The 22,605-nt window shown below is 47.5% G+C and overlaps 1 protein-coding gene across 1 annotated transcript in view; it reads left to right on the forward strand.

Annotated features, from left to right (window-relative positions):
- Positions 1 to 448: 448 nt before the first annotated feature.
- CHSY1 (chondroitin sulfate synthase 1) overlaps positions 449 to 22,605 on the forward strand; it is a 75,854-nt gene continuing 53,697 nt past the window's right edge. Inside the window, exons 1-2 of the mRNA XM_086757686.1 lie at positions 449 to 720; positions 9,830 to 10,325. Coding sequence (XP_086613812.1) covers positions 449 to 720; positions 9,830 to 10,325 — 768 coding nt within the window. The remainder of the gene's footprint in view (positions 721 to 9,829; positions 10,326 to 22,605) is intronic.

Consider the following 22,605-nt stretch of genomic DNA (forward strand, 5'->3'; position numbering starts at 1 on the left):
CCAGGGCCTCGGTCCCTGTCCCAGGACCTGTGCGCCCAGGCTCTCTCGGGCTCCGTCCCAGCCGCTCGGTCTGGGCAGCCGGGCCCGGTCCCAGCGAGGGATGCTGGGCCAGGGTCCCCGTCTCCGGGGGCTTGGGGGGCACATTCCGGCTCTCGGTCCCCCCTCCCCGCCCCGGCCGGGCGGGGCTACCGGCAGCGGGCAGGGCGGCGCGGGCCGCACACGGCGCCTGTGCCGAGGGGCAGGGCCGGGGAGGCGGGTGCGCTTTCCCCGCCGTCCCCCCCCCCCCCCCCACCCCGTCCCCTCCCTCCCCGCCGCTTCCCGTCCCTGCCCCTTCCCCCATGGCGGCGCTGGGCGACTCGGCGCGGCTGGCGGCGGCGGCGCAGCGCGGGGCGGCGGCGTTGTGAGGAGCCGCGCGGGGCCTGCGCGGCCCGGCGCCGGGCGGGCGGGCATGGCGGGCCGCGGCCGCCGCGCCTGGCTCAGCGTCCTGCTGGGGCTGGTGCTGGGCTTCGTGCTCGCCTCGCGCCTCGTCCTGCCCCGCGCCTCCGAGCTGGCGGCGGCGGCGCGGCCCCGCCGAGCCCGCCCGCAGGGCTGCCGCCCGCCGCCCGCCGCCGCCGCCGCCGCCCCGCCGCGCCGAACCGGCCCGCCGGCCCAGAGCTTCCTCTTCGTGGGGGTCATGACGGCGCAGAAGTACCTGCGGAGCCGCGCCGTGGCTGCCCACCGGTGAGAGCGGGAGGGGGGGGGGGCGGCTCCGTTCCGCTGCCGTCGTTTGGGCTGGGGGTCGGGTTCGGCCGGACTGGGGTTCGGCCGGACTGGGGCTCGGGTCGGGCTCGGCCAGGTTCGGTCGGGCTCGGCCAGGTTCGGCCGGGCTCGGTTCGGGTCCTTTCGGATAGCCTCGGGTCGGCTCGGTTAGGTTCGGCTCTCCCCCGGCAGTTTCCCCAGAGGAGCGGCAGAGGTGAGACCCCGCGGCCCGGATCCCCCCACCAGCCCGGGGACCGCTCGCACTTCCCCGGGGCAGGTGTGAGCGAGCCGCAGGGGACCCCTCAGGGCACCCTCAGACCCGGCTCCCCTCGCCCCAGCCCGCGGTGAGGTGCCCCGAGCGCTCTCCCGCCTCCGGAACCGGTCGGCCGAGGCCTGAGGGGTCGCGTCGACGCTCTCGCAGGGCCTGGTTGAGGCAGGCAGAGCCCTGTGGTCTTGCCCGAGGGCCAGGCAGCCCCACCATAGCGAGGGAGCACCTATCACCCGTCACTGGTCCGCAGAGCGCTTCCCTCCATGCTCCCACCTTGGGCACGGCCACCTGAACCCCGCTGCGGTCCTTGGCTGCTGCTTCTGAAGGGAGCCAGTGGCCTGATAGTAGTAATAATCAAGTTTGGAGACAGCTGTAACCCCCTGGATAGGAAAAAAAAGACCCCTGTGCCAAGCTGAGAGCATGTGCTTAGGAACAGGACCCAGAAAACGCATCTGGGAACAAAGAGTGAAATCAGCCTCTGCTCGCCACGGCTGTCGCTAAGGCTGGACCAGGTAGCGAAACGGCTTGAATGGGAAAAGCCAGCTTTGGTGAAACGCTCCTGGGTCTGGGCTGGTGAAGCTAGCGTAGGAACCGGGGTCTCTGAGCCAGGTGTTTATTACCTGAGTACACCTATTTTTGGAGCAGGGACAATCTTTGTGCTTTCGCTGTAGCCCTCGGCACGGTCTCCAGCCGTAGCTGGGTGTCTCCGCGAGCGTCGCGTGCTAACCGGACTTCTGTCCAAAGCCTCAGCAGCATCAGGATAATCATCTCTTCTGTGAGAGACGTGTCTGTGGCTTTGGCGAAACTCTCTGCTCTGCTGAAATATGCTTATTGCTCCGGCATTCGCGCCAGCAGGCAGTGCTGGGAGGAAAGCCTGCTTGGGAAATCTGAAAGAGTTAAGAGCTAAAATGTCAGCTTGGGTATACCCCAGCTCCGATTGAGCGCTGCACAGCCAGTGCCGTCAGAGGAACAGCCAGGAGCTCTGGGACGGATCTTTCTCTAATAAAACATTCTCTTTAGTCCTGTACAGAACAAAACCTTCTCCATCTACTGCCTGCCCAGGCTGAAAAGTACTTGGCCCTGTTGGCCAGTAAGAACAGGATGGCAGAACCGTGCGTGGTGGAGCAGCTCCTCCTCCTCCTGCCCAGTTTTGGTTTCGGGAGAGGGTAGCTCTCTTTATATCAGCATCAAATGCAGTAAAATTGCTTAATTTGGGCAATCTGAAGCATATTGTCCACCAACAATGGTTTTAATGGAAACTTAATTCATTCTTTCAGCGGTAGACCTGTAATTAAGTTACAGAGGGTGTGTGATTGATGCTTTGAAATGGGTGAAAGAATCTGTTTCTTCAGGGTTATGTATTCTTCTTCGCCGTGTGGGATGGAGCATTTTGGATTGCAAATCTCCCGAGCCGTGTAATTTACATTTACATACAGAGCGGCTGGAGTCATGTTGGGACATCATGTAACAGGTTTCATGGCAGAATAGTCTGTCTAGCCTCCATCAGATTTTGTGTCAAGAATTCAGGAAAGGGAAATTTACCACAATATTGTCCAGAGATGGGTGTTAGTTGTGGAGCATTTCACTTTGCCGGTGTGGGAAGGATTCTCGTCCCTGGTTTTGCCCGTGCTTGCTGAACAGCCCCGTGGTGTGAGAGCCCTGGGTTTACAGAACCAGATCTGCAACATCTGCTTACACAAAAAAAAATGGCTAAAGATGCAACTGAACAAATCCCGCCAATGGAATTGGGCTCTCTCAGCCCTCGGAAGGAGATCTGAGTATTGCTTTTACTGCACTGCTGTTTTGGTTTAACCTCTAGAGATGATGTCGGCTCTCGGAAGGGAGGAATAAAGAGACCTCCTAACGTTGCGGTAGGGCTAAATGCATTTTTCTCCCCTCTGTTGGTAAAAGAATCGAGCTAATGTCCTGGTGACAGGAAGACATCTTTGGGGGAAGATGGGGAGGGGGGGAAGAGGAAGACAAACCTGAAATCTTAAATGGCTTTTGATTGCCATGAAGTACTCAAGCAGACAATTGCTGGGATTACTACATTGACAAAGCATCCTGGTGAGCTGAATTGCTGGCACAGGGAGTGAAATGGGAAGCTGCTAGCAAGGCATTCCCGGGGTGGCAGCGTGTGCAGAGCCTTGATACCACGCTACCCAGAGCCCTGAAAGGAATTAGGGATTCAGAGGCTGAATACTTCCAAATTGCTGTGGCTCAAAGGCCATTTACAGACACAGCTAAAAGGGACCCGAGCGGAAAGCATTTGCTGATCCTTGCTGCTGTGAATCCAGATAGGGTCTAACAAGAGGGGAAGCAATCCACTTCCTGAACATCAATCATGAGCAAAATGACCACTGCAAGGCAAAACGGGCCTGCTGGATTTTCAGGAGACGCCAGCTCTTTGAAACAGTCGTGCTTTTGTAGTCTGTGAGGCAGAGAGCAAGCCTTAGATCTACAGGTTTTCGGAGGGCAGATTTGTAGCTTGAGCAGTTATTGCATCTGACAGCCAGGTTAGCGGAGCTTCCCTTCCAGGAGGCCGGTGAAGTGCAGCAGCAGAAACTGTGGTGTCTCATCAAAGGACAAGAAATAGTCAGGAAAAGAGCCGTGCAGGAAGGAGTTAAGGTATGGCTGAGGTTCAGGGAAAGTGCAGCAATATGTGCTAATGGTTTTGCAGTTGAGGGGAGTTGTCCTGAAAGAGCTGCAGGAAGGAGAGGATGGGAATAAGCATTCTCCCAGAAGATTTAAGTCTGCTGTCTCAGGAACAGAAATATCAGGCAGTTAACCCTTTTTCTTTTTTTTTTCTGCACGTAGCAACTAGATTTCCTGGGAAACGTGGCAGGGGACTAGTGCGAATGCGGGGAATGGCGAGATTGGAGGAGGTTGGCTTTTGACAGTATGTCTGCAGGAATACGGCCACAGTACTTCTCAGTTTGGGACAGTCCCTGTGGCACCTTGAAACGCCAGAAGACCACGAGAGGTGCCGTTTTGCAGTGCTAGGTAGCGATGCCGGGGCTCGTGCTAAGCCGTCCCGTTCCTGCAGTGAAAGGACATCCTTCGAGAGGCTCCGTTTCGAACGTGCTGCCACACTGTTGGTGGTGGCTTATAGGAAACAGACTGCACTGGAATCTAAATACCTGAGTGCTTGGAAAAGCTTAAGTGAAAGGCAGCCAGAAGGATTTGGGGTCTAAAGGCATTTATATTATCTGTCTGAGCCCACAGTAGCTGCTGGAGAAGTGTAATACAAAAAAAAAAAAACATTTTTGTGCTTCTTTTAAATTCGGAGCCTAGGTCAAGGCTGTTGGGTGGTATTCAGTTTTGGTCCTCTCTGGTTGCTAGTGAGGTAACAGGATGGGCTGATGGACTCTTGCCTTTTGAGATGAGGTTGTGTGAAGTGACTTTGAACATCACGGCAGCGCAAAGCACATTTTGTTTAACATAGAGTTTGTATCACAGTACTGCAGCAGCGAGAACTCCGTCTCCTCTTCTCTTGTATCCTCCAGCAGAAGTATGACATAGTTGGGCTTTCTGAGCAGTTAACAGTTACCTAAAAATTTGCAAGAACGTTTAAGGAACAGTATGAAACAAATACAGTGTGAGCAACTGGCACGGCATGGAGGGATAAGAAGAAACAAAGTCACCTGCGTAACCCAAAATAACCATATGGCCAAACCTCTGGGACGCTTGGGCTTTGGTCTTAGTCTGACCCACTGAGTGTCAGTGTGCCTGCTGCTCATGGATCTGTTTCTGTCCCTGTTTCCACAAGGAAGGTGGATGGATATCCACCTTTAATTCAAAGCACTCGAAGGAACTGTGGAAGCTGCTTGGGTTCTCCATTAAAGCTAGATACCAAGCTGTCCTGCAAAAATTTGACAGGGACTCTCCCTCAAAGTCAAAATTCTGTAATGCAGATCTTAACTGACAAGCTCTTTTAAATCTATCTGGAAATTAAAAAAAAAAAAACCAGCTTGTTTTTCTGACCCCTTGTGATCGTCATCTGCAGCACCATGTGCCGGAGCAGCATGCTGGTTTCTGTGCCCTGTTCTCCTGCCGAAGCTGCGGTTCATTGCTTCCTCTGTAGCAGGCATTGCTGGAAAGATGGGACCTTGAAGAACAGTTATGCAAAGCCAGCCCTAATTCAACATGAAATTTTAGCTGAACCATGTATTCAAGAAATCAGTCTTTTAGGTCCATTATCTTGCTGAGTTCTTCACAAATTATGATTTTCTTTAGTGTAATTGTTCAAGATGACTGTTTCTCAAAACTTTAAATGATTTCTCTGATCTCCTCCAAGGGAGATTCCCAAGCTGCAGACAAAAACCAAATACATTTTTTGTAATCGTCTCTGGTTTGGGTCTCTACAAAGGGAGCACTGTCTGCGTAACGCTGCTGACTGTGCTTCTGCTGAGTCTGCAGAGCGGATCACAAAGCAAGGTAATACAAATAAATAATAAACACTGGAAACTGAAGATAAAACAATCCAGATCTGTGCTTCTCCTGCTCCAAGCTGTGCTTTTTAAACGAAGAAATGACTTATGACAACATTTGGTGACTAGAGTGGCGATCACTTTTTACAAAATACTGAGGTTTCTATGGCACTCTCTTTGTGCACAGAGTTTTCTGTATTCCATGAATACCTGTGTCGGCTGTGACAAAATCCTTGCACCTTATTTGCTTGTGACTTGCTCTGATTAGGGTACACATAGGATATCCAGTGTGCAAAACCAGTTGAGGGATGGTAAAATTGACTTGGTAGCCACTAACACTGGGGCAGTCCAAACGTCCTCAGCTAAGAAGTTTCTCCTAAGGAAGCGTTACCTCATTTTTCTGTGTTTGTGTTTAAATTGCTCTTTGGTTCCCTTGTCAACGCTAACTTCTAGTTTGCTGGAGTTATGTGCCCCGTGCACTGAGAGAAACCAGGTCGCACACTGCCGTGCACGTTTTCAGTGCTGCTCCAGGGGAAAGTAATAGGGAGCCTTGCCGTCCTGATTCACTCACATCCTCCTCTTCAATCGAGCAGATTCAGATTACACGGAGGAGATAAGGTTGGGAGCTGTCAGAGCAGTTCAGTTGCTGGGTCTTTTTAATGACCGGTTCAGTACACGTATCGGTTGTATTCAGAACCTGATATTTCTCTCTGGACAGTCGAGATGGCCATGAGTTGGCTGAGGCCACCAGCGATCGCCGCAGGGGAGGTGGTCTCTACGGGCGTAGATACAGGAGCCTGGTGCCAAAAATGTTGTGGCTGCATTTCCTTTAAATGACTGACAGTGAACGGGAGCCCTCCTGGGGAGAAGGAAGGTGTCAGGTGTTGCTAAAAATACTTTCCTTTGGTTTTTTTTATTATCAAACATACAATTAATTTGCAGATACAATCTGCAGGTCTTACGTTAGAGAAGCCCTGACCAGAAAAGCAGTGTCAGCTGGTGGGAGTGGGTACTGGTGGGGCCACGGGAGGTGGAAGATGTTGAGACAAGAGCTCTGTCCCTGAGGAGCCAAGGGGTCAGGTTGCTGCCCATAACCTGAGAGCAGACGCAGTAAACTGGGCTGGAGGTGGGAGGATGGGCAAGAAAGGTAGCTGTTAACACACTAATCTGCAGAATCGCTTGTGGTTGAGCCAGGTCTGATTCTTTGCAATGGCAGATAAAAAAAGTTACAAGTAGCTTTGATCAGAATTCATCCCTGCATTTACCAGTCCTTAGTTCTGCTGATAGCTGGGATCAGAAAAACGTACTTGCAGTTCATCTTACAGTCTGTGGTTTGGCTTCTTTGGCTGGGTGCAACAGCATGTTTCCTGAACAAACTGTTCTGTATTTTCTCCCCCAAAAAGTGTCCACGTGGAGCAGCGAGCTGTGGCTTAGACATAAGGAGCAGCACATGGTGGCTCCCATTGTTTCAGTCTCTGCCGAGCAGCGCTTGCGTTGACACACTCAGGCAGTTTTTTCGATGTGGAAGCATATTTCGTCGGTCTGAGTTCGAACAAATGCTCAGAGCCACAGTCACAAATAACACGGCGAGTTGTCTCATCCTGGAAATCGCTTTGTCGTGGGAAGTGAACAGAGGCTCGCTCAGGCTGTGCTGGGGCATGGCTGGTGCGAGATCCTAGGGCTGTGGTGTTGACCCAGGCCGCTCGCTGATCCTTGGGGTGCGGTTGTCGTTAGGGCATGGTCTTTCTGCATGCATTGTGCCCCCCACGAACGCAGGAATATCTCTCCGGTGTACTCCTGTTTCAGTATGAAACAGTTTGGCCCAGATCCATGAAAAGATGGGGTCAAACTGGCTTTGAGGGGAGGAGTTTAATGCGGTACAAGGACTGGGAATCAAACTTGACGGGATTTGTGGATGTACATGCATTTTGTTCCCTCCCCGTTTAATGGGAGCTCTGCTCTTGACAATATTTAGAGAGGTCCTGAAGTAAAGGTACCTAGTTGGAGAGTAGAGAGTAAATTTAAACTGGGAACCAACAGAAGGGGTTTTGGTATTAAAAAAAGAAAAAGACAGAAAAAGAAAGAAAAAAGAAAAGAGTTGGAGACTGTTCCTGAAGAGTCCAGAACGGAGCTAAAGTGTGGAGTGACAGAAGACATCCTGCGTTGTCCGTAGTTTATAATCATTACAAAGGCAGATCTTTCAGGGTATCGAGAGCAAGTCTGAAAATTCATTGTTAGTTTTGAATAAAAAAGTCCATAAGCAGAAATTTCTCTCAGAGTTTAGGTTATAACTTTATACCTGGTGACTGTCTGGAAAGTGTCCCAGGTCCACCCGAAGCTGCATTGGGAGCCAGTCACAGTGAATGAGATGAGCTACCTTTCTCAGTAGCTTCTGCCTTTTTTTTTTCTATGAGATGAAAATTTAAATGCATCAAATACCATTAATGAAGAGATCTTTTAAACTTAGGCTGGGAGTTGGTATGGGAAGAGCAATTTACAGTCTTTTCATTGGAGACCAGATGATTTGTATGTGGAGTGTGGGTGTCAGAAAATAAACAGCGGAACTTCCTTAATAGTGAAAGTTCAAGATATGAGCACGTCTCATTTGAAAATGGGCAGTTTTCAGTGGTTAACAGGATGTGACTTTATAACAGTAGCACCACGCATTAATTGCAGCGCTGATGATTAATGGCCTTGTCTCCCCAGTTGTAAGTTGACAGGGATGTTTCCACTGGCTTTACTCTGTGCTCTTCTGGGAAGCTGGGATCTAAACTTTTCCTGCGAAACATTACCCATGGCAGTAAGAAATCAAGACGACAAAGCTTTTAAAGTAATTAGGTGATATTCATTACACGAGGCTGAATTAATGTGTGGCTGTTAAGGTGTCAAAGTTGTTGTTTAGTTCGTACTAATTAAATACCTTTTGCATTTCCTGATGGAACTCAAGGAACAATACTTCTGAAATATTTTTACATTTCAGACTTTGCACGGTAGCTAATTCTGGAGATTTCGAATTTCAGATGGTCTGTACTGCTCAAAATCTGTTCTGCTTTTGGCAAGAAACCTGTGTTGAGCGACATCTAGTAAAAGTGACAGTGATGCATTGAGGGAGTACTGTGACCTTTACCTTGAGAGTGTTCTCGCATTCAGGTTTGAATATAGGTTATATTCTGAGCACGGTCGCCAAACATGATTAGAAAATATTTTCCCTCTGTGCAAAAAGGGGCAAAACCTGTTGGTTTACCAGTGAAGATAGTTTTCTGTGAAGGATACGTGACGTCTGCTTTTTCTGAGGCAGAATTTGAGAAAATGGTACTGAAAGCTTACAATTAATAGTTTTGGAGGCAGGGCTGTTACAGTTACATGATTGAAAATCCTCCCTGGAGGAGGTTAAGCGTTCCGCAGCCTGCCTTGAGGGATTGTCCTACATCTCTTCCTGCAATATAAGTGACCCAGTTTGCCCACGCAGATGGGTTGGATTTGGCAGAGAGGAGCACGAAAGGTGTGGAGCAGATGTTGTCGCTGTGCTACTTTGCACAGAAAAGGCTCCTCTTTTGTGACGTTCCTCTACTAGAACCTGCTCTGAAGTCTGCGGAAAGCTGCTGGAGGTGCGGGTGCTGGTAGCAGCAGGTCATCTGTTGGGATTACGTGTTTTGCCTACGTCTCGGGACTATTTTTCTACTAGTCTTGTGCTGGTCCGGGCAGACCCATTTGAGGTTACTCTTGCTACCATGCTCTGTGCTTCTCTGGCTGTTGCAAACAGGCAGGAGCGTTTTGCTTCTGTCAGAGCCCTGAATGATTCTCCATGTAGCATGTGGAGAAGCTGCTGTTTGGTTGGTTTCCCACAGGATACTGATTCCTCACAAGTTCATGTGAAATTTGCATCTCTTTACTCTCTGGAAGTAGGTACTTCTGAGTGCACATTTGAGCTTTTGAGGTGCTTAGAGGGAATGGAAGGTGGATATGATGCTGAATAACTTGCAGGGAAGCTTTGGAGGTACTAAATGCAGCTGTATTGAATTGTTTGTCCATCTTGGCTCCCTTTGGCTTTGCTCTGTATCTTGTAACCAATAGCTGTTAGACCAGTACTGAGTGTGCTTAAGAAATCCTGCCTGCCCCTAGTGAACTACAGCTATTGAATTATTTTTCTGTCAGGGAGAGATGCAAAAAAGATATTCAGATGCTGGTCATATCAGAATTTTTTTGTGTGTTATACCAATTGCTCTGTGTGAATGTCCTCGTTTGCATGGAAAAAAAAATAACCCTTCAAGGCATTTAAAAAGAAAATTTGTAAAGCAGATGAGGTGTAGTTCCTGTGAGTGATCTCTGGTAGCACACTCTGCCTGCCTTGCTTTGCATACTTAATTAGTCCTTGTTGTCTTTTTCAATCTAGAACGTGGTCCAAAACTATTCCTGGCAAGGTTGAATTCTTCTCCAGCGAGGGTTCGGACACCTCTATTCCCATCCCCATCGTGCCGCTTCCCGGTGTAGATGACTCTTACCCACCCCAGAAGAAATCTTTCATGATGCTCAAATACATGCATGACCACTACTTGGACAAATACGAATGGTTTATGAGAGCTGATGATGATGTTTACATCAAAGGGGACAAACTGGAGAACTTCCTCAGGAGTTTGAACAGCAGCGAGCCCCTCTTTCTTGGGCAGACTGGCCTTGGCACCACGGAGGAGATGGGGAAGCTGGCGCTGGAACCGGGCGAGAACTTCTGCATGGGTGGACCAGGAGTGATCATGAGCCGGGAAGTCCTGCGGAGAATGGTGCCCCACATTGGCGAGTGCCTGCGAGAGATGTACACCACCCACGAGGACGTGGAAGTGGGAAGATGCGTCCGGAGGTTTGCAGGAGTGCAGTGTGTATGGTCCTACGAGGTAAGGATGAGGGTGCGGAGAATGAAGCGTGTGTTTTGGGGGAGGTTGAGGAGAGGGTGGCAGTTCCTCCAGAGCTCACCTCCCTTTGCAGCTCGACCATCCAACAGGTTCTACACTCTTTGTTCCCTACAAGTGTCACGCTGGGAAAGACCTATGTGAATTGTGGAAGTGCAACACTAAAGAGAGAAGTGGAGCCTGACATTAGGCAGTTTGGGGTGGAGGGAGGAACATTCATCATTCAGAATGGATATGTTTATTTAGACAGAAAGGGAATAAGCTTAAATCAAAATGGCCACAGGTCCCTGCAGTCTTGACTGTCCAAGCCTCTTTTATCTTCTTTAGCTGGGTATGCCGTGGTGTCAGCGTGGAAAATCGATGATATAATTACTGTGTTTCTTACTGCAGTTGAAATGTGCAAGGCTGACAGATGTTTCTCCTGACAGTGATGGTTTTTTCCCGAACTACAGCCATGGCAGAGATGTCTCACAGTGGCTGGCACTGTCACCCAGCCTGCCTGCGGCCCGCTGCTGCTCGGGGGACTCGCTGGCAGCCCCATCCTGCAGATGCCTGCTCAGCAGGTCCTTGACGTCAGCAGAGACAAGCCACCGCTCTTACACCGAAACTCAGGGTCTGCCCACACTGGTGTGGCATCTTGAGGGAAAATAATCAAGAGAATTTCCGGCCTGCTTGTGGCAGAGTTTGCTGCTGCTGTTCCTGCTGGATGCTGTGGGGGCTAGCAGAGGTGAGGGGGGGCTTCTCCTGCCCAGGTGAGCTGGGCTCTTTGGAGTGAGTCCTGGGTGTTTACAGACTCTGACTGAAACCACCTGCTGAGCTTGAGCTGCAGTTTCCCCTTCAGTACCAGGGAAAGGCTGGTTAGGTCTGCCTTAGAAATAAGGGAGAAGTTGAGAGCAGAAGAGAGGGTGAGCAGTTTGTCTTTTTATACAAACGTTTTTGACTTCTGTGCAACCATGGCTTTGTCCTTTTGTGAGATGTGGTAAAGAGGGGGATTCTTCTGCTCACGTGGCAGAGGAGCTGTGGTTGCGGATGACGACAAATACTGCTGCTGGCCCGCTCTTCCACTGGCAAAGACTTGCGTTAAACTTTAGACAGTGAATTTCTGCCCCCAAAAGCTGTTGCTTCGTTTCAGTTTCCAGTTCAGTGACGGGAAAGCCTCTAAGGAAGGGGAAAGAGGTTTCCAGCTGCAGTAATTCATTCATATCTTTGCGCATAGAGACTTTCTGGACTAACAGTAGCCTTCCACATTCCCTGCCTGCAGACCTGGAACTAGTTTATGTATTGCCAGCGTCGTGGTTAGCCCTTCATAAGGAGTCAGTAACTTTTTCCACAGTTTTTAGCAGCATAAAATCTTTACTCTAGACTTTCTGACTTAAAATAACTTTTGGTGTGAATGCCTGTACCATGTGGCATTTGATAACTTACTGAAAGTCAGCATTTTGGTCCTACAAAAACTGGCAAAGACCTCCTGAATTCAGTAAGATCACATTTTGACTTGAAATAACTAATAATAGCACACAGTGCAATAGGAATGCAATCTGAGATAATTAGATTGGGCTTTTCTCAAAATCTGTTTTGTTTGATCTTCTGTTTTAGCTTCTATTAAGTTATCTGCAGTGCTGGATTCTCCCAAGTGCCATGAATTACTTAAAAATGGTTTGTGTGAAGTGTATAAAGTGTAAGATGTTTGGAAGTAACCTGTGAGTGTGAGATGTTAGGGCTCAGCTGTTTTGGAGAGAGGGAAGAGTTGCGATGATGAAAGCATGCTGCTTCTGCAAGGAGTAGGTCCAGTCTCATTTAGTTGAGGCACTTCAATTTAAAAACTTGACATCTTTTCCATTTTTTTTTTTGTTTTGTTTGATCTGGTCCTCTCGTTGCCCAAACAAGTAGATTAAATGTGCCTGGTATTTTATTTAAGATAAAGCAATAGCTGTGTGAAAGAATACAGCTGTTGTAACAGCTGTGTTAGGAAAGCTTGGTGTAAAGGCAACATTTTCCATGTCTTGTGCGTTCATGAACATCAAGTAACAGGCCACTGTAAGTGAATTGCAAAGCGTTGTATTTCAGCGAGCTTCTGACGGAGCAAAAAGTTTATCTGTACCTGCACTGCCAGGGCACAGCCACCGCATTCCAGAATTCCCGTCGAAAGGGGAGCAGCCACAGCACGAGGCTCAGCAAGCAACACAGCCTTCGGCTCAGAAAACCCAAATCTCAAACTTTTCACTTCCTGCAGTTCCTATTCTGGAGAATCTTAATCACCCCCCAGCTCTTTGGGTTTTGGTCTTAGCATCTCAGACGTGCAATGCCCCGCCGGACCTCAGTGAGGGTGGCTTTTTTCCCTGACTGTTCTTGCGGTGGGCTCTACGCCCAGAGTCGTTTTACTCATCTCCATGACTGTCACTGCCCCCTTTTTCTGATTTTAGGATCCCACAATGTCTTTACTGTGCTGCTCATCTTCCCTGGCTCTGGCTCTGGTGTTGTGCCCAAACGCGTCTCCAGGCCTGGCTCTGTGTTTTTTTCTGCTCGCAGCAGTCTATCTCAAACTCCTTTTTTTCCTTTTCTTCCTGTCTTTCTGTCACTTTGCTGCTCTCTGCGGTGCCTCTTAGACCACTTCATTAGTGGCACCGGTTATTGCCCGTTTCAAGACTTGTAAAGATTTGTTCATGCTCTTCCTGCCGTCAGGAGCCTTTCAGCAAATACAGTAAAGGAATTGACACCACGATTCTTTGGACTTCCTGTTTCATCTCACCCCAGAAAAGAGCCAGCAACAGGATGTGCAGGCTTGAGGAGAACTGAAGCTCCCTGGGATCCGGAGAGCTTCATCTCGTGGATGCAGGTTGCTGCTTCAGGAGCAGTTTGCAACTTGTGATGGATTTTAGGCTCCTGTGGCCAGGCTTGTAGCTGTTGCCTTACTTACACAAGTTGAGTGAGTCACAGGTGAGATATACCTCTTAAAATGTAAGTTCTTTATGGCAAGGATTATCATCGTTGTAAAAACAAAACCAAGGCTGTTACTGTTATTTGACAAATAACTGTAAAACTCAGCCCTCTATAGGGTGGAGCAGCCAAAGGTATGGGTTTTATGCAGCAAACTGGCAGAAAAAAAAAAAAAATGGAGTTGTGAAATCTCTGAAGCTTAGAGATGGGAGCCTGACAGTTTATGAAGCGATGCAGAGCGCAGTCTTTCCTCTCAAAGAGGACAAAGGGTGCATACTGAACCTACTAAGAGGTGATTCTGCATTTCTAGTGAATATTTGTATTTTGGACGTCTGGCACACTGCTGGGTGGTTTTTTTTTTCAGAAAAAGTTTACGTATTTAAGTCTCCTTCCTTCTCTCATTTCCTCCCATCAGTAGTTCCTCTGGTTCATCAGAGGATCACAGAGAAGTGCTGGTTTTATTTTCTCATGCACTGCCATGTGGTACCCTGCACGGTCTTGGCTGTTCAGCCAGAGAACGGGTTTCGGCTTTGACAAGCTCTCTCATTTGTGATTTAAACAATCCCAACGTATCGTTGATCTCAGTTTTCGTTTTGAGTCTAATGTTTCCTTTGAATGCATCTGAATTATGAAGCCATCGCTCTGTAGCTTGGTGTTGTTTCACCCTTGTTTGGTAGCTGCTGCTGAGTATTGTTCTAATTTGGATTTAACGTCCTCACCTAAAGAGTACTGGTAGCTTTAATACAAGCTGCTAGAAGTCAAGGCAGGGCTGATATATGTCCCATTAATTTCTTCAGTAATAAAACCCTTCTGACACACATTGCTTTCTGGTGATACTGGTTGCTTCGTGTCCTACAGCACAACAGAAACAGCTGGATCCATTGCTTGTGCAAATGCCCAGATGTTTTGTCGGTTTTCCTTCTGTTCTGATTGAGGCAGTGGGAGAAATCAGATAATAAGCAGCAAGTGTGTCTCTGGAGGGGGCTGTGCTTTCCTCCAAACCAGCAGCAAGTACTCTTAAATATCCTGAATTGGGAAAAGATGGAAAAGAAGCTGTGACAAAGGGAGCAATCGCATCAGGAAGCATGGGCATCAAGGAAGAGTAGGTCCAATGTTTTGGGTGTCGGCAAGGGAAAAAGTAGGGCAGTGGTGACTAGGGATAGCGAGGGGCTTCAGGGAGAAGGGGGATTTGAGTTAATGTCTTGTGTGGAGGTGCTGAAGGTAATTGCTACTCTGAAATTCACTGAAGTTAGGAAAGCCCTTAAAGTGCACATTGTGCCTGCCAAGTACATTGGCAGTACCAGGACATGCTGTTTCTGGAACGGACTCTCCCATGGGCAAAACTGAAGTTTATGGTTTTCTGTAAGGTAGCCAGAAGTCAAAAAAAAGATAAAAGTCCTGCAGCGATTGATCAGAACTGAAAGACTGGGGACAGATGCAACTGTTAACTGCTAACGTCCTGTTCTCTTGTTTTATCCTCTGAGAAAGAGCCTTCCTTCATTAACCAAAGAGGAGATTCAGCCTGTTTCTACCTGGCTAACGTAAGACACGCAGCACGCAATGACTTCAGGAGCAAGAGCTGTACATCTCGGAGCAGGGCAGGATGGGGTCTGTGAGGAGGTGCTTTGGGTAGGGTGCTCTGCAGCACCTCGGTTCACCGCAGTCTGTGCGAGGCAGCAGGGTCGGACTGTGATGTTTGGTCACTCTTGCTCTGTGAACCCCTACCTTTATCTCCAGGCAGCAAATACAGGACTTGACGTGGTGGGAGCATCCAGCTACGCTTCTGAAATCAGATGTTCTAATACATATGTATTGTTCCAGCTTCAAAGATTGTACTTTTTTTTTCCCTTTTTTTTTTAATGTCAGAGCATAGAAACTTGGCAAACCCTGACCAAGAGATACCTGCATCTTGCCTTGTGTGTGTAGCTCATTGCATCTCTTCGTTCAAGAAAGCTGCGATACAAATTGTGTGTGTGTGCGCGAGAGGGAGGATACAAGCATCCCAGTGTTTTGTGGTGGATGTTTATAAATCAGCTTTTCTTAAGCACTTTATTTTCTCTTTGAAACACTTCAGAGATGTCTTTTTGGCTTCAGAGTAAGTTAGAAGTGAGTGGCCATCTGTTCTGGGGATAAATGGAGACTGAGCTTCACAGAGGTAACAAGAAATGGTTCTTTGTCAGAGGACACACAGGTAAGACTAGAGAAGAGCATTAGCAGGGCAGGGAATGCGATGCGTGGGGCTCGGCGTGAGACTAAAATACTTGACTGACATGACAGGGAGACTGTGACGACAGTGGGGGAGGCAGTGCGGTATGACCACTGTGGTCTAATTTTAGTAGCAGTGTTTGCTGAGGAGGAGGGCAGAGAGGTCAAAGGAGAGAGTGAAGGCTACAGTCTGGGTTCCTGAAACCAAGGTGTGGGTCAGGAGGGTTTGAAATGGGAGACATATCTCGGGTCTGCACCCAACTCCTGACCTAGCTCTTTCACTTCAGCAAATAATTATATATTTGAGAACCAAATATTTCAAAGAGGGGAAAACTTGACATCACTAAGTAATTTTTTAGTGACTTCTGAACTCAAGTTGGTAAAGGTTTCTTGTTTGTTGTAGAAATCAAGAACCACTTTGTATGTAGCTCTTAAGCCTTGTACCAAAGTTACTTGAGTCTGGATCTTGCTGACTTTTGGCTGGCCATCATTTTAAAAGAGGAGGCTGTGTGATTTGTGCTTACACATACGTGCTTTTCCAGGCTATACAGACTGCTTGAGGCTGACCCAATTTTTGTGAGCACAGAGTTAATCTGTCCTTAGTTAGCTGGATGGCTTGATCTAATGCCTAAGCTGAAGGTTGCTGAAATGGGGACTTTGATGGGGTCCTGCAGACTCCAAGAAAGCTTTAGCCATGAATCCAGCAAACAGAAGTGTTGCTTTTTTCCCCATTATTGTTGTCTCAAAGTGCAGTGGTTTGATTAGAAATTAGGATCTGTGCAGCCTGTTGAGTTTAGGGAGCCATCAGGATTAGTCGTTATCTTAAGAAGAAGTCAGGAGAGGCTAATCCTTCATTGCATGACAGGACAAAGAACTCTAATAAAATAGCTCATCATCCCAGTTTCTTAATTAAGGCACGGAAGATACTTGAGTTTATTCTGTTGAGTAGCAGTGGGAGGTAAGTCTGAGATCAGTAGCTTTCTAATGTATTTTTCTCTTCTCAGCGGATGGGAAAGCCATCTCTCTTTTGCAGGGTAGATTCTTGCTTTATAGCTTGCAGAAGCTCTGAGGAGGAAATGACGTGCTGTGATCCGAGCTGCGCGCTGCACTGCCTCTCGTGGGTGAATCCCACCTGACTGGAGACCTTGGAAGGACACGGTTAAATTCCAGACCTAATCAATATAAAACCCAGTAATACCTGTGTAATCAGTTATCTCCCACAGGTCAATTATGTCTGACCAAACTTTGAGTTGGCAACGTTTCCTTTTCCATTTTATTTAGTGCTTATCTCTGTGTATAAAAGATGAGAGTGGGAGAATAAAGCACTTTATGGCTACCTCTCTATAAACAGAACGTGTGTGAAATGTCCCACGTGACTAGACGGTAAAAAAAAAAAAAAAAAAGTTGCCTTCTCAGCTGAAATGGGCAAGCAGTGTCTTCAGCTGGGGCCCTCAGTGTGGAAGATTTTAGCTGATCTACATGTAGAGGGTAACTGTGACCTGGATGTTTGGCAGGGGGGTTAATTGTGTAAATTTGAAGAGAATATTTGCTTTTCTCCCCTCAATCTATTAGAGCCAAGTTCTGTGCGCAGCTTAAAGCGCCAGCAGCGTGGAGGTGTCAGAGCCTGTAAGCATGGGAGAGAAAAGCCAGACTTGTTTGGTGATGGGAAATAGAAATGAAGTGCTGATGTGGGGAAGGGGCTTAATATAAACTAGCTGAGGTCACCAAAGGGGTGGCAGAAACACATTCGGCTCAAATGCTTTCAGTGCTAGCTGTATTATACTTGGAGGATGGTGTTTTGAGAAATATTTGATTTTTAAAAATAAAATTAATTGAATTACTACAGAGAAGAAACAAAAGATGGGTCTTTCAAATGGATGGATATGATGGTTTTGATATACTATCTATTTGTTACTTTTATAAAAATAATTTAGTGTAAAGCATCATTTTCTTTTGAACTTTGAGTGGCTGAACACAGATAATCATCCAGAGTTGCTTTAGACAGTGGCTAAGTGGCTATAGCCAGCCGTATCGGTATGTAGCGCTAGCCTGCTATGAAGCTTTTCTTAATGCTTTTGGAGAAAACAGTAGCTAGCAGGCTAACCCTGCCTGACACAGCACTGAGCGGCCGCTCTGTGAGCGTTTCCTGCTGCTCTCTGGGCTGACAGCGCACTAGGGCAGTCTCTGAGGAGGCATTTGTGATCTGTGTAACTACATTTTGCCATTTCACCATGTTTGCGGTCACTGGTTTTGTGCTGGGAGATACGCTGAAAAGAGCTGTTAACACCAGGTGACTCCTCACCTCAGCCCAGGAACTGCCAGTTCCTCTTTTGCTTCCCATTTGCTTTCTCCTGAAGTCACCGTCCTCCATGGACCTTGTGGTCCCCCCATGCTGACAAGGCAGAAGATGGCGTTCAGCGTGCTGCCATGTTTCTTTTTTCATAGCTTGCAGCTGCAGTTCCTAGTGAGAACTGCCTATCTTGGGTCTTCCTGCGCCTTGTACCAAAGCGTGCTTAACATATCTCAGTAAGAAGCTTGGATTTTTAGGCTGTGGTGGGAGAACCATTGGTTCATGGAGGAACAGAGGAGATGTAAGATGACAACCTGCAACACCCAGTCCTGGCAGCAGGCAGGCGGCGGTTTAACTCGATGCTCTGTGCTGTTGTCTGATGGCCCTGCCGACGGTGTGAGTATGTAATCTGACTGCACAGAGCATTAATTGTCCGGGATTTGTCTAGCCTCATGTCCTGTAGACACCTCCCAGCTGAAGAGCTGCTGCTGCTGCTCTTTTGTGTTCTAAAACCATCTGATTTGGAGCAGAGAACTTAGTTCTACTTTGCTGGACTGTCGCACCATCTTTATTTGATCCTTAAAATGCTTAAAACATTTTAGCACTAATTTCCTGTGTTAAAAGCTTATCTGGACTCCTGGCGGTGTGAACTTTCATGGTTATCAGCTGGAGACCTCTTAAAATCTTGCCAGAAATCCTGATTCCCTGGAGGGTGGGGATTATCTTCCTGCATGCCTAGACCAAAATGACCTTTATGTGTCACAAGGAAGTTGGAAACATAATTGGAAGGATTCGGGAAACTAACTGGTTTTGTTTTCTTAAATCCTAAAGTTTCGGCTGAAAGTGTATTTGGGGGTCCTTGCAGGACTGAAGTTCAGTTCTGGTTATTTCTCTTTAGTTTCTTACATAAAAGTGAATTTCTGCTGGTGTCCTCAGTGAAAGCAAGTTAGTTGTCAGTGGTTCTTTCCGATGTGTTTTGAGCAAGTTAAAAGTACTGTTACAGTAACAAAGCAAAAGTAAAAGTTACGACTGATTTTATCAGGGTTCTTGAGAAGCAATTTAACATCATGCCAGTTACTTGCAGCTTGTGTGGCAATGGATACTTCAGTACAAGAGTCAGAACCTGCAAATAATTTAAATTGCTATTGGGAACTCAGAGTGGTTTTTAAGACACTTTGAATAGGAAATGTCCATTTATCCAGTTATACTTTGTCCACACTGCAGTGTTGTACCCTGACGTGGAGTATTGCTGATAAGAGGAAAGCCACTACAGCGAGCTCTCTTTTCCCGGTAAGCACCCCCACAGTTTTTCAGTTTCATGCCAAGCTCTGCAGTCTGCGTAATGCCGTTTTACCTGTGCTGCTGGCAGGGACTTGCTCCCAGGGCTGCAGCATAGATGAAGCTCCAGCGATCAGCTTCTCTGCTTGGTTGCCTGATGTCCCGGGAGCATTGCTAGGGCAGAGCAAACACCTTCCTTTAGCGTCTGTTCTGGTTCAGAGCTGAGAGCACATGTCGGTACAGGATGGGAGCCCTAAACATTTATGCAGAGCTGTGAGATGGGGCTGCTAGAGCCAGTGCTTTAGAGCCATTAGCTTAGAAAGAGGTTTAGGAAAAGGCAGGACAGGCACTTGTGTAATGAAGAGAGCGCAGGTATGGTCATGCCCACTGGATCTAAGCTCCATCCAAGTCGCTGGGTTTAATCCTTCCCACTGAATGGCTTTAGAGAACTCCAGCTGAGTGCTGTATTTTTGTGCTTGGAAGCAGTCTTCAGAAGCATCCGGTATTCTTTGTGGATTAAGCACAGGTTCTTAGACAGAGGCTAGGATTAGCAATGAAATAAATGGGAACCCGTAGTTCATTAGAAGGATGCTTGCCGTTCCTGAAGTGCTACTATCACCATCTTCCAGCTGCAAAGAAAAGCACGTTACCAGAAATCTCGTCTACCTTTGGGTTGCCCCAGCCTTTCTGAGTCAGCATTTGGATGCTGCAGTCTTGCCCGCTGTCCTCTTGGCCGTGCTCAGACCTCCTGTCGGTGTGCTTTCTGAAAGGCAAGCACAAGTTTGTTTGTGGAAACTTGTTGCCTGTTCTTGTTCATGGTTGCCACTTCGGATTGGTGCAACTGGTTAGAAAAGTGCTCTGAGAATAGAGCAGAGTATTAATGAAGGTTCCTCTGCTCATAGGCCTTCAATGGGTGTAATTACTTGGCAGTAACGTCTTTAAACCTTATTTGAATTAAAGGTACATGTTTTGGCTGGTTATGTCACCACTGTATTAGTGAGGAATGCAGGAGAGAGTGCTAGTTTGCATTAACTGAGCTGCCTTAATCCTTTGTAACCATACTTTTGAATATGTGTTACTGTCTTACAGAGAGAGAGAGAAAACATTTGCCCAAGGGAGCAGAGTTCACTCCGCAGCATCTCTCCGTAAGGGCAATGTTCTTTGTCCTTACTGATGACTAAGAAAGTTCTTAGTAAGTGGGTGTTGAGAAAGAATATTATGTATAATTCTGCATAAATACTCGGTGGGGAGCTGTCTGTATCTTAGGTCTGAGGTTTTTTTTAGACATCTTTTTTCCTACAGTCCCACTCAATATGTGAGTGCAGGGTGGTTTAATCCTCAACCCAATTTTGGTAATGGCTTTGTACAGCTTTCAGACCGGATGCTTCCCTAAAACCAGCCTTGTCCAGCTAGAGTGACTCCAGAATGTACACGTCATGTTCGTTGTCTAGGTCAGCAAGAATATTCTTCTCTTGCATGCATATCTTTGCTGTCCTGACAAAAGAGAAATTTACTTAACCTTATCACAGATGATTTGTCAAGAAACCTTACCCTTACCTCACCTTACCTTGTTTGTTTAACCTTATCGCAGATTACTTAACTGACATGTTTGGTTTTATATCCTTCTCCTGTTGAAGACATTTCCTAACATCTTTGGCCAAGGGGAACTTTATTTAAAAAAAAAAAACCAACCCAACAAACCCCAAACAAACAAAAAACAACAATGGAGAGACAATAGCAGATTTAATCTTCATAAAGCAGCAGGGGTTTTGCTTCCCTGGGAACGTTTGTGAGCTGTGGCTTTTCCAGGTTTTGGACAGAGCAATTTTTCTTTGACTTTTTCAAATAATCTCTTTTCCCCTCTCCAGCTCCTTACAGTTGAAATGAGTGCTGTCGTCACTGTGAGAACCTTTTGCAGTTGCACTTTGTCTTGTTGCTGCGTTTTACTGAGCCCAGCTGGAAGCCACCTCTGGTCCTATGGAATAATGCCATTTGACCACGTCCTGAAGTTTGATGGCACCATCGCTGCTGCGTGTGCTGGTACTGAGGAGAAACTGTCCACGTGGTTTCTTATCTTTTCTAGGCCAAAAATAGCACCATAGCTCCTGCAGCCTTAAAGAATTAGCCTAGTTTCAGATCTGGAAACTAGGGTGAAGGTGAAAAGGGTATTTAAAAATATATAAAGTTGGAGCTGGGTGCTTAAGCATTATGGTGAAAAGCCTTTGGAGCTCTGGACAGTATCAGAAGTATTTGTGGTGATCATCTGCATGGACAGTACCACAGGGGCAAGTCTCTGCTGAATTGCAGGTCTGCTGAACTTTAAATGAAGCAGTTTAGTTCTCACTGCAAGCAAGGGAGATGGAAGGTGAGGGCGATGTCATCTCCCTCCTGGTTGTAATGTGGCTCCTCCAGATCCCCGGCCTGGCTCCGGAGAAGCGAACGGGCCGTTTCTCCAGCCCACGGCGTCTGCGTTGTGCCATCTGCCCTCGCGGTTCCTGGTGCAGAGGAAGTGTGAAATGTGTAACCCCGTTTATTCTGCTAGGTGGTCAGGGCCGTCTCCCTGACAGAAAATGCCTTGTTTCTGTTCAGCCAGCACAAAGGCTCCTTTATAGCTGCTTGGCTATACATCTGCCGAGGTGCCTCAGACTGTGAGCGCTGGTTGCTGTTTGAGGTCTGCAGGCTCGGAGGCTGGGATGTACAGTGATATGTTGTTTGTGTGTTGCCTCCCTTTCCTTTTGAGGACAGGGAGCTGTGCTGCGTCCTGGCCCCAGCAAAGCTGGTGTTAGTTATGTGGTGGAGCTTTTCCCTTTAAAAGGAGGACTGGAACCCTTCTGTTTCACTCTTTGAATTAAATGTCTGCATTTGGCAATGTGACTGCAGGACAATAGGACTTTCTCTGGGGAAAACTGTGGTGAATTTCTGCTCCAGAGACAGACCTGGCTTGAATGACAGTGTGTACACCAGCGCAGAGGCACCCCCGTCCCTCACAGGGCACTTAACTGGAAAACCCCCCTAACTTCCTACAGGTTTTGAATTTTATTGCAGCCTCTGGATTAATTTCCTGATCTTCTTCTCCTGTTCCCTCTTCCCCTCAATATTTTTTTTTTTTCTCCTGCACATGTCCTCGTGCTCATTTCAGAGACTTTGCTGTAACCGGTCCTGCCCAGAAACGCACAGTTATCTTTTGAAATGTAGGGGAGGGAGCAAGAGGAGACTCTAAGCTGACAAAATCCTGGTGAGTTCTGAATCACTGATGTTCACCTCCTTTGGCTTTCAGATGTCTTAAGGTTTGCAATCTCCTGTCTCTGTTTGGTTTTCTATGTTGTTTTTTTTTATTTTTTTTTCTATTTAGCCTCACAAAGCTGTCTGACAGCCCTTCAGTTCCATTCTCAAATAGCATTCTGACGCTGTCACTGCTGGCCTCTTGGCTCAAAGTAGAGCTTGGATGGAAAAACAACTGTTCATCAAATTACCATGAGATAGGTCTGATGGGATAAAGGAAGAGCGTAAGAGGGATGTTCCCTCTTTCACATTAAGCTGTTTTACTTTGACGTT

Source organism: Chlamydotis macqueenii, chromosome 12 (genome assembly GCF_036417535.1).
Source record: "Chlamydotis macqueenii isolate bChlMac1 chromosome 12, bChlMac1.mat, whole genome shotgun sequence".
NCBI classification, from domain to species: Eukaryota; Metazoa; Chordata; class Aves; order Otidiformes; family Otididae; genus Chlamydotis; species Chlamydotis macqueenii.